Source organism: Propithecus coquereli, unplaced genomic scaffold (genome assembly GCF_000956105.1).
Source record: "Propithecus coquereli isolate 6110/MARCELLA unplaced genomic scaffold, Pcoq_1.0 Scaffold249, whole genome shotgun sequence".
Taxonomy (NCBI): domain Eukaryota; kingdom Metazoa; phylum Chordata; class Mammalia; order Primates; family Indriidae; genus Propithecus; species Propithecus coquereli.
In genome coordinates, this window is record NW_012148052.1 from 3512750 (window position 1) to 3528184 (window position 15435).

Here is a 15435-nt window from a genome sequence, read left to right on the forward strand (position 1 = left end):
ATTAAGAGACAGAGGGAGAGGAGGAAAGAAAACATAAAAGGCTCTACTTACCAGACTTGCAGGGCACGCCTTGGGCAGATAAGAGATAGAGCCTTATGGAGCAGCTCAGCCGTGTCACACACACAGTGTAAGCTTGGTGTTAGCGTCCAGCATGCGACTGTTTGTTTTTTGCAAAAAAGAACCCCAAACAGGTCGTCCTCTTTTCCCTTTGTGCATTTGTGCTTAAACTCCAAAGGGTTAGTGAAACTTGTAAGCAAGGATGTCAGTTAATCAGAACAATACTTCACATGAAACACACGAACGGTACAGGGGACACATCATGCTCAATGTAGTGGTGCTCAGAAGCTTGTCTTTCTTCCTTTCTTCCCCCCTCCCTCCTTTTTTAACCTTTCAAAATGAGAGCTGGATGTTCTCAGTTCTCAGCAAGCAATTGTTAAAACTTTTCACATACTCCCTTATATGGTGAAGCAACAAGCCATTAGAAGTGGGCTACCTTACACAGAGGATGCTACACCAGCACATTCTTTTTGGAAATATACCATCAAATCACAGCTGGTTCTGTCTTGTGGTCAACTCTAGCTCCTGCTGTACAAATTTTATATCCAAGGACCAGAGTCGAGGCATATTTTTTCTGAATATCATTTTGAGCATTGTATGGATCAAATTTGATTACCACATGAGCTTAAATTTTGGCCTGCCCCACGTAAGTTGGCCACTGCTTCACAACATAGGAAATAAGCAGGCAAACACACATATATATCCCAGAGACACATGTATATAATATGGTAAGTGTACACACACACACAAATATCCAGGAAGAACTTAGGACAACCAGCAGGAACTATAATGACTTTCATATGGTCCAGGAAATGAACATGAAGTGGGAACTGGTAAAGATGCCACATGATGAGATGACTATGGGTGAGGAGAACCAGCGTCTCAGTCAGTGAAGCTAATCCACCAGTTAGCTTTGGAACTGAACATTTCTCATTATTCATTGTATGGAGGGAAGAGGTTCACAGTTTTTTCTTCCCAATATCCAGAACTCTTGGCTGTCAACTTTTGTGTGACAACGCCACAAAGCAGTAATCTTATTACCCTGTGATCAGACATGATACAGAATTTATGTTCTCCTTGACTGCTGTCTGTCACAAAGTGGCAGAAGACAGAAAAGGTGAACCAGATCTAAAGGGTTAGCCATAAGTGCCTTTTAGTGTTTTGGACTGACCAAAACATCATGGAACCCCAGTAAAGAAACACAAGACAAATGGTTGCTAAGATGAGGTTAAAAATTAAGTCATACTGGTCATGGAAAGCTAGTGATCATGACTCTCAATCAGCAAAGCTGCTTTTACACCATTCAAAAGGTACCCTCCCAACATTTGGAGATAACAACTAAAAGTACCTTTTGTTCTGTCTGCTGAGCCAACTGGCTCTGAAGCTGCTGAAGCTGGTTTGCCGAGCCGTCACAAAGGTCACAGTAGGCCTTATTCAGGGCATTCAATTGCTCAGATATCTGTTCCTTCTCTTTTTCTGAAAGCCTGGATAAGGAAGCATTAAAGCTTTTTTAGGAAAAAAGCATTCTCCAAACTCTCCTCTACTGCTTCAAAATCACCACTTCTTCATCTTGGATGGATTATCCGGTTAGTTTTCCATATTAATTGAAGACTTTGGCATCTCATTCATAGTTTTCCTGTTTCTCTCAAATCAAGTCACGATTCTTGGTGACGTCAATGCTATGTCACCTTACGCTTGCAGTCAAAATGGCCTCCTCTCCACTTAGTCCCATCCACACATGGCAGACATGGACTCTGCCATCATCTAAAATTATTCTACTTCTGAAATCTTAGACTTCAAGAATCCATTATATGATTATAACCCTACCTTCCAGTTTTATCTTTCTTTACTCCTTCTATACCTATTTTCTTTTAAAAATATTCTAGACAGAACATAACAAATTCTTTTTTTTTTGAGACAGAGTCTTGCTCTGTTGCCTGGGCTAGAGTGCCGTGGCATCAGCCTAGCTCACAGCAACCTCAAACTCCTGGGCTTGAGCAATTCATCTGCCTCAGCCTCCCGAGTAGCTGGGACTATAGGCATGTGCCACCATGCCCGGCTAATTTTTTCTATGTATTTTTAGTTGTCCAATTAATTTCTTTCTATTTTTAGTAGAGACGGGGTCTCGCTCTTGCTCAGGCTGGTTTCGAACTCCTGAGCTCAAACAATCCGCCCGCCTCAGCCTCCCAGAGAGCTAGGATTACAGGCGTGAGCCACCGCGCCCGGCCAGTTTCTTCTGTTTTGAGTCCAGACCCCACAGTTCGTCTTCTTAATCAGTTCCTTACCATTTTCCTTATACTCTCCACTCACTAACCTGATAAAACCCCAACCCCAGATCAGTCAAACCACTGGACTTCCCTGCTTCCACATCCAGGCTGCTAAGTATATCCAATGAGAAAAAAAAAAATCCCACAACCAGATAGAAAGATCATACTGGTTTCTAACCTCAACTGAGCCTGAATACTTCTTGACAATCCTCTTGGAAGTTTCTAGCCAAGCCCTTCTTCCTTTGTCCTCAGCACCACCCTTTCAGCTACCTCTCTGCTTATTTCAAAGAGAAAATACAGGCCAGGTGGCTCATGCCTATAATCCTAGCACTTTGGAGGCCAAGGCAGGAGGATCGCTTGAGGTCAGGAGTTTGAGACAAGCCTGAGCAAGAGCAAGACCTCGTCTCTACTAAAAATAGAAAAAATTAGCCAGGTGTGGTGGTATGTGCCTGTAGTCCCAGCTACATGGGAGGCTGAGGCAGAAGGATTGCTTGAGCCCAGGAGTTTGAGGTTACTGTGAGCTAGGCTGACTCCACGGCACTTTAGCCCAGGCAACAGAGTGAGACTCTGTCTCGAAAAAAAGGAAAATCAAGACCGCTGGGCACTAATTCTCTAACTTTCTGGCTTCATTACTGACAAATTTATAAATTTACCTCTATCCACACCTTTCCTAATCTCCTTTCCCCCATACCTCAGAGGAAAAGCTGTTTCAACTCCTGTTTAAGGTTTCTATCCATTGATAAATTTCATCCTCTCCCGTGTCCTCTGGAACCTTTCTCCTATTATCTCCTCCCTTTTGTCCTTGAAACTCAGTCCATAAAGTTCCTCCTATTTTTTTTTTTTTTTAAGAGACAGGGTCTCACTCTGTCACCCAGGCTGCAGTGCAGTGGCACTATCGCAACCTCAAACTAATGGGCTCCAACAATCCTCCTGCGTCGCTAGGCCTACAGGTGCGTACCACCATGCCCGACTAATTTTTCTTATTTTTTGTAGGGATGAGGTCTTGTTAGTTGCCCAGGCCGACCTCAAAGGTATCACTCATAATTTTCCTTTTCCTTCTCTGAGGTTTCCTTTATAGGCTGAGAAGCCCTGAAAAGCCCTTTTGCATTAATCCACGCTTATGGATTCTACTATGCTGATAACTCAAATTCCTGTCACTTTATATGATGATTTTCATGTGTCACCAAATCCACAGATTCATCATCCTTAATATCTTAACTCAGTCTCCTCCTCTCCATCCCTCACCATTTCTTGCCTACATTGTCAACAGCCTCTTAACTGGCCTCTCAGCCTCTATTATAGCCCATCTCAATCTGTTCTCTACATAATTGTTCTAGTAACCTTTATAAACAAAATCCAATCATGTTTAAAATCCCTCCCCACAGCCAACAAAGTAAAATGCAAACTCCTTAGTATGAACTACAAGGCTTTTCATAGTTTGTCTTTTGCTGCCCTGAATTCTATAGCCTGAATCCCCATCATGACTCTAAGTTTTAGCCAGATAGAGCAGGGCCCCAGATAAACCATAATCTCTCATTTTATACTCACTTATGACCGTGCTTCGCTAAGAAGATCTGTGAAGTTTTAATGGCTTCAGAGACTTGTTCCTTCTTGGTTGTCAGCTCTTCTGTCAGAACCTATGTAGTATAAATAAAGAGAAAAAGCTTCAAAACCCAAGAATTAAGAGTCAAAAATTATTTGAAATTAACTTTTTAAAAATCCTAGGTAAAAAATGCAGCTTAGGTCCAATTATTATTACCAACGAGCTACAGCTGATTAAAAAGGCAGATGTACAAACAAGATGGCTTCTTAAGTTTAAGCCCTAGAAGTTAACATTTACTCAGGCAACAATCACTTCTGGAATGGCCCATAGATGACTTCTATTATTCCACCTAATGCATTATCACATATTATTCTACCCAGGTAGACAGACATGGACCTTCTACTCACCTGCTGTTCCAAAATAGCTTTTTCAATGTCTCTTGATTCTTTGGTCTGGGATGAGGCAGCTTTTCCTTGTGTATTCCTTGCTAGGGTAGACACCCAGCCCAAAAGTTCTTTAACCTTCTCCACATGTTCCTGTTTTTCTTCTTCTACCACTTTCTAGAACAAGAAGTAGAAAATCAGCAACACCTTATTTATTAGACTGGCAAGACTTTTGACTTCCTAAAACACAGGCATGACAGTTACCTAAATAAGTAGGTAGTGAAAATAACCCCAACTTAAATATAATTTAGCCAGCCTATAGCACTGCTCACAGGCGCCTGTGTGATACTAACAGCTAAATTTGTTATACCTAGGTTTAACACCTTTTTAAAAAAAAAGGAAAAAACGCACTGTCTTATATATATAATAGGTACTCAATAGTTACTTATTTGAAAAAAGCCTTTCACATACAGCATCTTATTCATTTTCATAATTCCTAGGTTTACAGGTGAGGAGACCGAAACCTACAGAGATATTAGGTAGGTATTGTCACAAAGAAATGCTCGCTAATTTACATAGGCAAAAGATAGTCTGGTTAAGGTTTTCAACAGCTTTTCTAAGAGTGGTTGAATATGTGGAAACTTATTTTGCAAAGACATAGAAGATTTTTATGATTATAAAAAGATGATATGTTCATTACAACAAATCAACACAAATGTGAAATACATAATATATGTAGCTTAATCTTATTTCCCCAGAAATTTGCCTATATATATGTATAAACTTGTTTCTGTGTCATATTATATCTTTGCAGTACACAGTTTTTATTGAAATCATAATCATACAGTTATAACTTTTTTCCTCAAATAACATATTATAAATATCTTTCCATTTTAATTCACTTAAATCTATTTCATTATTTAATAGCTTGATAGCATTCCATTGTATGGAATTTGGAAGTTTCCAATCTTTGTTCACAGCCTTTTTTTTTCTCTTTATCTATTTATTTTTTTAGAGACAGGATCTCACTCTGTCACCCAGGCTAGGGTACAGAGGTGCCATCACAGCTCACAGCAACCTCAAAGTCCTGGCCTCAAGCATTCCTCCTACCTCGGCCTCCCAAAGTGCTAGGATTACAGGTGTGAGCCACCATGTCTGGCCCATACCCTTTTCTTCATGTACTTATATTTCTGTAATAAAGATACTTGGAAGTCAGAGTGCTAGCTACAATACAGTCAATCCTTATTATTCACTATTCACAGATTCTGTATTTATTAAATTCATCCACTCACCAAAATTTATTTGTAACCCCAAAGTCAATACTTGAGCTGCTTTCGTGGTCATTCCCAACCATGCACAGAGCAGCAAGAAATTTTAGTTGCCCAATGTACATGTTACCAGCCGAGGTAGAACAAGGCAACACTCTGCCTTCTTGTTTTAGCTTTCGCATGGTAAACGAGTGTGCTTTTCACAGTCAACTTAGTGCCATGTTTTTCACATTTCTATGATTTTTGTGATTCATAACATGATTTCACTGTTTAAAATGGCCTCAAATAGTGCTTAAGTGCTATCTAGTGTGGCTGTGATGTGCCTTATTGAGAAAATACATGTGTTAGATAAGCTTCATTCAGAAGTGAGTTACCAGTACTGTTTGCCATGAGTTCAATGTCAGTGAGTCAACAATATATGTAAACTGTCTTTAAACAAAACACACATAAAACAAGGTTATGTACTGATCTATTGACAAGTGTTATGACCAGAGGATTGAAGGAACCTAACCTGTAATTCCCCTAGGAGCAATGGTTCAGTACTTGCCAATATAGCAACTTTATAGAACACAACTATTGCAAATAATGAGAACTGGCTCTGTGTGTACTTTAAATTTTGGTAAATGAGGCATAGGATTTTTAAAAAAAAATTTTTTAGACATGGTGTCTCACTATGTTGCCCAGGCTAGACTTGAACTCCCGGGCTCAAGTGATGTTCCCACCTTGGTCTCCCAAGTAGCTGGGACTACAGGCACGTGCCACTGCCCAAGGATTTTTATTTTCAATGAAAATTCAGGACACAAATATCCTTACCTCTTCCTCCTCCAGACGGCGAAGTGCATCACTGATGTATTTCACATGCTGAGTTGTTAAGGTCACCAATGCTGTGTAGCGAGTCCTTAAGTCCATGAACTATAGTTCAAAAGAACAATTTAGATACACTATCTGCCAAAAAGCTAAATGTAAATAGTTGAAAACAGGGGAAATTCTCATGGAGTCTCATGCTCAACAGAAAAGTGAGGCCTACATCAAAATGAGGCCAAATGAGTCTTTCCTTAAAGGAAGACAATGGCGTATTTTCTTCCCCCACCCTTTTCACCTCTTGTGTGATGGCATCTGAAGAGGAAAGCATGCGACGGCGCTTGCCAGGGGACTTCTGCTGTGATTCCACAAAGGCCTTGTATGTCATCAGTTGTAATTCATAGTCCTAGGAAAGGAAGAAATTTCACTATATTTACTTAGGGCTTTATAGCTCACACACATGTAATAGAATCACAGCATTTTACTGCTGGAAGGCATTTTGGTGACCATTTAGGCAGGAGGTTAGCAAATATGTCCTGCAAAGGGCCAGGTAGAGAATATCAGCCCATGCTATTTCTGTCACGTGGGTGGAAGCAGCCATAGGCAATATGTAAATGAAAAAGCATGGCTTTGTTACAATAAAACTTTGCTTACGGACACTGAAAATTGAAGTTCATATAATTTTCACATCATGAAATATTATTCTTTTAAAATTTTTTTCAAACCATTTCTCATGGGCCATACAAAAACAGGTATGTGGGCTAGATTTAGCTCGTGGATTGTGGTTTGCTGACTCCTCAGTTACAGTATGTTGTTCACCAAGCAACATTTTCATTTCACATGTGGAAAAACTAAAGCCCAGAGAGGAGATGTGAATTTTCCTAATTAACTCAGTGGGTAAGTAGCAGAATCTCAGTCTTCTAATCCCTAAACCAGTGCTCTTCTCATTTCACCATGCTATTCTGCCACTCCCTCACAATCCTGAGAGTGCTGCCCTAGTCCAGGCCCTCTTCATCTCTCACATGGAGGGGTGCGGTAGCCTCTTATGTACTCTCACTGCCTCTAGCCTTACCTCCAATTATTCTCTACCATGCCACCAGAATAATTTTTCTAAAACCCAAAGATGACCACATTGTCACTCTGCTTAAAAGCTTTCAACGACCTAGAGCAGAGTTCCTCAAACATCAACATGCATACAAATCATCTGGGCACCTTATTAAAATGCAGACTCTGATTCAATAGGTCTGAGATTCTGCATTTCTAACAAGCTCCCAGGTGATGCTGATGCTACTGGTTCAAACACAACATTTGAAGAGCAAGAATAAAAGACAAAGTCAAAACAGCTCAACAAGGCCTTCCGTGAGTTGGCCCCAACTTCCCCACTCATTTCCCATAGTAACTGCTCCTCATGTAGCTTCTAGCTGCACCAGAATATTTGCTATTTCCTCACATAATCATGTATTTTAATTCCTCTGTGCCTTAGATCATGCAGTTCCTTTGCCTAGAATGTCCTGTTTCTGTTGTCTACTTAGGAAACTCTGGGCAGAAGAAAAACATTAAATTCCAAGTTCCTGAAGGAACCCATAAAAAAATAGTAGTGGCAACAATAATAAAATAATAATAATAAAAGCAATTTCTACCACTAACTGTTGCCATTTTTCTTAGCTGCTGAGGCATGAGTTCATGTATACATTATCTCATTTACTCTTTACAATCATTCAGTTAGGTAGTCATTATTTCCATTTTACAGAGACAGCAACAGAAATTCAGGCTAAGCACTTGCTCAAAGTCTCAAGCTTAGAAAAGGGTGAAGCTAGGATTTGAACTCAATTCTTTCTTACACCAAATCTTTTGTTATTAACTAAAGAAATGCATTTATTCAAAAAATATTTGTTGAGCAATCTACTAAGTATCTGCCATTGTTTTGAGTCCTATACACAAGTGGGGAACAAGTCAGAAAAACCCTTGCTTCCCTGGAACTTACATTCTTGTGGAAAGCCACAGAATAAACATAAATATATAAGAATCTCAAGTGATTTTTTTCTTTAAAGACATTGTAAGAGAAATAGGAAAGGGCCAGATCATGCATGTCTTCGTAAACCATACAGGATTTAGAATTTTATTATGAGTATGATATGAATCTATTGGACCATTTTGAGCAGGAGAGTGACATGACCTGATTTACCATTTTTCATCTATTGTAAGGTACATCTTTTCTCCACATTTAAGTATCTTTAAAATTGGAATATATCTTACACTCAATGGTTTGTCACATAATTGGCAGTTTCTTTTCTTTTTCTTCATATGCATAAAATTATGGTGTAGCTTATAATCAGTGAATTATAATCAAGATTCAGTGACATACAGTATGTTCTAAAAAGTGGAATCTGGCTACTGTGTGGGAAAACAGTCTGTGGAGGAAGGAGCAGAAGCAAGAGACTAGCTCGGAGGTACTGTAGTAGTCTGTAGTAGTCTATAGACGATTCCTTACTCAGCTGTGAACTAGGGAAACAGAGGAGATAATGAGAGGTAGTCAGACATATTCGAAGACAGAGCCAACAGAGAATACAAAGATTAAAGCAAAGAGAAGAGTTTAGGATGATTCTTGGGTTTTTTGCCTCAGCAACTAAGAAAAATGGCAACATTATTTCCTGAGATAGGAAAGACAAGTGAAAAGCATATATGAGAAGAAAACCCAAACATTCTGTTTTTGTCATGATAAGTTTAAGAGGCCTATCTATGGTCATCCAAATGGAGGCTCCTCCAATCCCAGTCAACATGTGGTACTTCTCCGAGCATCCCCAAGCATGAGGCCACAGTAAGTACACATCTGCATAACTGAAGAATAGGGCAAGCCTCTAGCATAAGAGCTCTGCTTAATTTGTCCAGAAACAGAATCTATAGTGACAATGCAGATTTTCCTAAGCTGGAGATCATTTTTGTATTTTTGTTCCCTGTGGATGTGGTAAAGTTACCTTTACAATAGTGGAGTATTGTTGGGAAAATTTTTGACACTGGTCCAGTTTTGTCTGATTTCTCTCGATTTCTGCAAACAGATCCTAGAAACAAAAACAGCACAACAACATCATTGTTGTCATTATCATCACTGAAACAGCATTTATTATGTTCTAAGGCAGTGGTTTTCAAATCTTAGCTGCATCAGAATCACCAGGAAGCCTGGTTAAAATATAGACTGCTGGGCTCCACTTTCAAAGTTTCTGATTCAGTGGGTCTGGGGTTGGGTCCAAGAACTTGCATTTCTAATATGCCCCCAGGTGATGCTGGTGCTGTCGGTACGGGGTGCACACCTTGAGAACCACAGTTCTAATTATTTTACATGTATCATTTCATTTCATCCTAATAAAAATAGCCCTATAGGGCAGATTAAATAAATAATGAACTATGTCCATTTCATTAATGAGGAAAAGAACCTGAGGCCTTGGGGCCACATGTGGCCTCCTGGATCCCTGAGTGCTGCCTTTTAATAAAAATCCCTTTTTTTTTCTTTTTTTTGAGACAGAGTCTCACTCTGTTACCCTAGCTAGAGTGAGTGCCGTGGCGTCAGCCTAGCTCACAGCAACCTCAAACTCCTGGGCTCAAGCAATCCTTCTGCCTCAGCCTCCCGAGTAGCTGGAACTACAGGCATGCGCCACCATGCCCAGCTAATTTTTTCTATATATTTTTAGTTGTCTGATTAATTTCTTTCTATTTTTAGTAGAGACGGGGTCTCGCTCTTGCTCAGTCTGGTTTCGAACTCCTGAGCTCAAACAATCTGCCTGCCTCAGCCTCCCATAGTGCTAGGATTACAGGCATGAGCCACCACGCCCGGCCAAAAATCCCTTTTAATAAAGGGATTTGTTCTGTGAAGTTTGGATTCAGTCGAAGGGCCACACGTGGGGATCAGGAGGGCCACATGTGGTCTTGAGGCTGCAGGTTCCCCACCGCTGGAAGTAATTTGTTAAAAGTGCTCATAGCAGGAGAGTGAACCAGGACTAGAACCCAGGCAATGTAACTCCAGACCTCATACTCTCAACCATAATGCTAAAACAAAACAAAACACCAAGAAAAATGCTTTAAATGAAATCATTTTCTTCCACTCACTGCTTTCCCTGGGTTTTCAAATCCCCATATTCTAATCCTAGTAAAATAAAATGTACTATTAAGAAACAAAATGAAGATAATTTTAATCTGTCCATCTAGTGATTTTAATATACAGTTATAAAACTCAGGATTGAAGGGACTTTATAGGTCCTCTAACCTAGATGCGAAACTAATATCTTGAGACCATCCTTCTTGAACCCATCTAAGAAGAGGGGGCTTGCTATGTGGGGGCAGATTTAATTGCTAGAACATTATTTTCTTTCATAATGAACTAATTCTATCCCCCTGCAACTTTTACTGTGTTATTACCACACCCACCGTCTGCTGGTTGAGCTGCTCCGACAGCACTCTGCTATCCTCAGCCTGGCCTGGCTTCATCATTTCCTGCTGGGCAGTGGTCTCCTCAATCCACTTGATGAGAGTTCCATGGCAGGCTCGGTAATCTCCCAGAACTTCCTGGATAGTTTCTAGCTCAGATTGGCTGGAGAAACAAAGGGAAACTGCTATCAGATACCTTGCTATAAATACAGTAAAGTAAATGAGGTAATTCCCTCCTTAGCCCATGCTCCCAGTTGGGCTTAAACAGAAAGGATGCATCTTTATTTATGGGGAGCAACAATGCAAGGCTGGGTGAGACCTATGCATGTACCCAGTGCCCTGTGGTGTAAAAAGTGAGCAGAAACCCGTTATACACTACTGGCCCTGGAAACTGCCTTGTGGTCTGGCATCTCATGATAATCTTTGCCAAATTTTTGACCTAGGTTACCAAGGATTACCAGGGTTGCCAATAAAGTAGTACTGGCTGTACACTTCTGTACCCTGATGATGGAGTACCTGTCAGTGTACCACAGTTATGATTTATGAATCACTGTAATTTCTTCAGCAGAAACAGAGGTAGGAGTGAAAAATAATAATTTCCTTTACTTGCAATAATAGTTACACCACTTCTGTTAGTATAACCAGCCATGGGATAGTAATTCAATTAGAGAGAATCAATCCATACTTATATGAGTTGCTAAACTCGTCTCCCTACCCAGTTTAGCCTCAGAGAGATGTAGTTTCTCTCTTTCCTATTCATATCTATCATCCAAGGCAGGACTGCTAGTAACAAACACCACTGAATTAGCAAATGAGATGGAAGCAAGAAATGCTACAAAGCCCCACTATGAAAGATGGCTCATAGTTGGATTCAAAGTGAGTAAAACAAGAACTGGAGGCCAGGCATGGTGGCTCATGCCTATAATCCTAGGCATTATAATCCTAGGCACTCTGAGAGGCCGAGGCGGGGAGGATTGCTTCAGCTCAGGAGTTTGAGACCAGCCCGAGCAAAAATAGAAAAATTAGCCAGGTGTGGTGGTGCACGCCTGTAGTCCCAGCTACTCAGGAGTCTGAGGCAGGAGGATTGCTTGAGCCCGGGAGTTTTAGGCAACAGAGTGAGACTCTGTCTCCAAAAAAAAAAAACACTAAAAACCAAAAAACAAACAAAAAAAAACATGAATACACAGACATAACTATTTTTGTTTAAGACCTAGTCCCTGAAGTCTAATAGGAGGAAAAGGTGGGGCCACCACTTACCGGGTCTCAAGCTGGGCAATGACTCGGTGCCAGCGCTCCTGCAGCTGGGAACCTTTTTCCTGGTAGCGTTCCAAATCCACACTTCGCTCTGGTGTCAGACGACTCAGCTGCTCTGCCACGACCTTGGCCTTGGCAATTTCCTCATCTAGGACTGAAAACACTGAATTCTTCTCCTTCACATCACTAAGCCAGTGCTACAAAAACATAAGCACAGAAACAGGTTAAATATTCTCCACACTAAAAAGGATTCAGACTAAGATAGAAAACAAGGACATTGTCTACACCTGGCTCCAATTCATATCTGTGATTGTGCCTTAGAAGGCTTGTGCCACAAATGTCTCCACAGGTCACAGACTCTGCTTTCCTGACACACGTTGGGAAGCCAAGGGCAGGCAGTACCATACAGAGAAATGTGCAATGAACTCATATTTAAAACCTGGTTTCACTGCTTACGAGCTATGAAACCAACATGGTCTCACCTGTAGTTGGAGATAAAAATCTCTTCTTATCCACTTCACAGAGTGGCTTGTGAGAATCAAATGTGATAATAGCTAAGTAATTTATAAACTTATGGCATAACCATTGACTATATCTAATTAAGCCATGATTTAAGAAAAAAGGGAGAAAATAAATAAAAAAAAATACCCCTTTCTCTTCCATTTCTAGCTATACATATTTCTCAGTCCCTCCTTCTTTGAATACATATTAAAATATTTAAATATGATATTCTGCCTTGTTCAAATGCAAACTTAAATCAGTGTCGTATCTCCCAAAATTGCATTTCCCAGACTGGGCACAGTGACTTACACCTATAATCCTGGCACTCTGGGAGACTGATGCGAGAGGATCACTTGAGCTCAGGAGTTTGAGACTAGCCTGAGCAAGAGCAAGACCCTGTCTCTAGGAAAAATAGAAAAATTAGCCGGGTGTGGTGGCATGCACCGGTAGTCCCAGCTACTCGGGAGGCTGAGGCAGGAGGTTCACTTGAGCCCAGGAGTCTGAGGTTGCAGTGAGCTATGATGACACACTGTATTCTACCTGGAGTAACAGAGTAAGACTTTGCCTCAAAAAAAAAAAAAAAATTTCTCTGCTAACCTAAAGCAATGGACATGTTCAGTTAATCTCCTAAGAAACTCAGAGTGACCTACCCGTAATGTAGATCGATGGGACTCCAGAGCTGAGAGATCTGCTGGTACTGCTTCTTCTTGACTCAGCTTGATTTCATAACCTTTGACCAAGAGTTCGGCATCTTGTATACTACGCACTATAACATCGATTGTCTTTAATCTGTGGGGATAAAATCATCTTCCTTCATCAACACATAAATTTTAAGAGCTAGATTATATACCTGGAGTGCTGCAGAGAGGTTCATAAAATGTAACTACCAAAATCAATTTCACCATTTTTAGATGATGACAGAGTTTGGTGAAAACAAGAAAGTGTGGTATATATGCTGCCAATGTAAGTCAATTCAAAATAAAGTTTTAAGTTGTACTGGGACATGCACATATGTGGTGGACTCATGGACAAAAGGCATTAGGCCAGAAACCCACTTGACCGTGTGAAGAGTCTAAGATCTGCTACTCTTCAAGGTCATGGGTGGAGATGGATGGGTGGGGGAAGACCTTTAAAGACTTAAATCTAGTTTAGCTGACAACTTTTCTTTTTATTCTTTAGTCTCTCTCCCTTTCTCATAATGCCTTTAAGTGTTACTTTCAAAGGTATCTAATCAAATGGAAATGAGGTACAAAAGAGTCCCATCACTGCAAATCAACTCCCTATCCATATCACTGACATTTGTTATTGCAGTGCAAATGAACCAAGTCCATATTATCAGGAACTAAAGCCAATACCTCTCATCATGGGTACATGTTCTTTAAGATCTGTACTCTCTCTGGATTATTCATGAAACACTCCTGGCCTTTCCCCTTCTTATGCCAATGGATAACACTGCCCTTTGGAACCAAAACCTCAGCTCACTTACTTATTCAGATAGACAGTGGAGAGACCATAGACACGGTCCATCTTCTCCACCAGCAGATTCAGTTCTGAGCGCAGAGCTGGGACACTCGAACCAGATGGAGACTGATGGAGAAAGCTGTTGCATTTCATGGAAACAGCATCCAAGTCTGACCTCAGTTGCTGCAAATCCTCCTGGGTACGCTGCCAGGAACAAAACACATGTTAGCTGGGTGTGGTGGTGCACGTCTGTTCTCCCAGCTACTTGGGAAGCTGAGGTGGGAGGATCACTTGAGCCCAAGAGTTGGAGGCTGCAGTAGGCTATGATTACGCCATGTACTCCAGCCTGGGCAACAGAGTGAGACCTTGTCTCTAAAAAAATTTGAAAAGTAAGAACAGGGCTGGGCATGGTGGCTCATGCCTGTAATCCCAGCACTCTGGGAGGCTGAGGCAAGAGGATCGCTTCAGGCCAGGAGTTTGATACCAGCCTGAGAAACACAGTGAGACCATCATCTCTACAAAAAATTTTAAAAATTAGCTGGACATAGTGGCATGCACCTATAGTCCTAGCTATTGGTTTAGAATTAGAAGTATGAATTCATGATTGTGTGTGTGTGTGAGAAAGACATGGATCAATAAATCGATCTATATATATTTATATGTTTATACATATATGTATATATGTGTGTATATATATAACATTTGTGTGTATATGCATGTATGTAAGTATATGTTTTCTAGCTCTGTCTGCTAAGTGATCCTGTAAGTAATGACATCCCAACAACGAGCACACTCAGCACCCAGATCTTGGTTTCTAAATAACATTCTTCACCCAAAAGAATCAGAACTCCTTAGAGAAATAGCTGATTCCAGGGTTGGGGTTGGCAAAGGCAAGATGAATCTGGAACACTTTGTTTTGTCAAAAAGAAAAGAACTCAAAAAATGACGGGGACATGATAAAAGGACACAGAAGCCAGCACAAAGGGGCTCCCATTGGCTAAATTTGGGAAATTTTGAGCATCAAAATAACGAAAACAATGATAGTAACAAATTATATATGACTGAATAAAGTAAGAAACTGTGAGTACATATTGATATAAATAACTAAAGATGAAAGGAAGAGAGGGAGGAAAGAAGGGAAGAAAGAAAGGAAGGAGGGAAGGAAGGGAAGTAGGAAGGGAAGGAGACAGAGAGGCAGGCAGGCAAAAAGAAGGAAGGTTGGTTTTCCCATTTAATAGAATGTAAATATTAAAAATGAAGAAGGAATGATAAAATTAGAAAATCAGTTTTTGCAAATGTGATACTTCAATAATTGATTCAGTCAAGAATCAACAATGGATGCTAAAACTAGTTGACAAAAGTTTGATGAAAAACAGGATATTTAAATTTTTTTTTTTTTTAATTTTTTGTAGAGATGGTGTCTTATATTGTGTTGCCCAGCCTGGTCTCAAACTCCTGGCCTCAAGTGATCCTCCCGCCTT

The 15435-nt window shown here is 40.4% G+C and overlaps 1 protein-coding gene across 1 annotated transcript in view; it reads right to left on the minus strand.

Annotated features, from left to right (window-relative positions):
• The window catches only part of MACF1 (microtubule-actin crosslinking factor 1), a 215682-nt gene that overhangs the window by 128334 nt on the left and 71913 nt on the right, over positions 1–15435 (minus strand). Inside the window, exons 26-35 of the mRNA XM_012646667.1 lie at positions 13980–14158; positions 13144–13282; positions 11996–12189; positions 10739–10901; positions 9295–9378; positions 6618–6725; positions 6332–6430; positions 4275–4427; positions 3873–3961; positions 1406–1541 (exon numbers count right to left, since the gene is read on the minus strand). Coding sequence (XP_012502121.1) covers positions 1406–1541; positions 3873–3961; positions 4275–4427; positions 6332–6430; positions 6618–6725; positions 9295–9378; positions 10739–10901; positions 11996–12189; positions 13144–13282; positions 13980–14158 — 1344 coding nt within the window. The remainder of the gene's footprint in view (positions 1–1405; positions 1542–3872; positions 3962–4274; positions 4428–6331; positions 6431–6617; positions 6726–9294; positions 9379–10738; positions 10902–11995; positions 12190–13143; positions 13283–13979; positions 14159–15435) is intronic.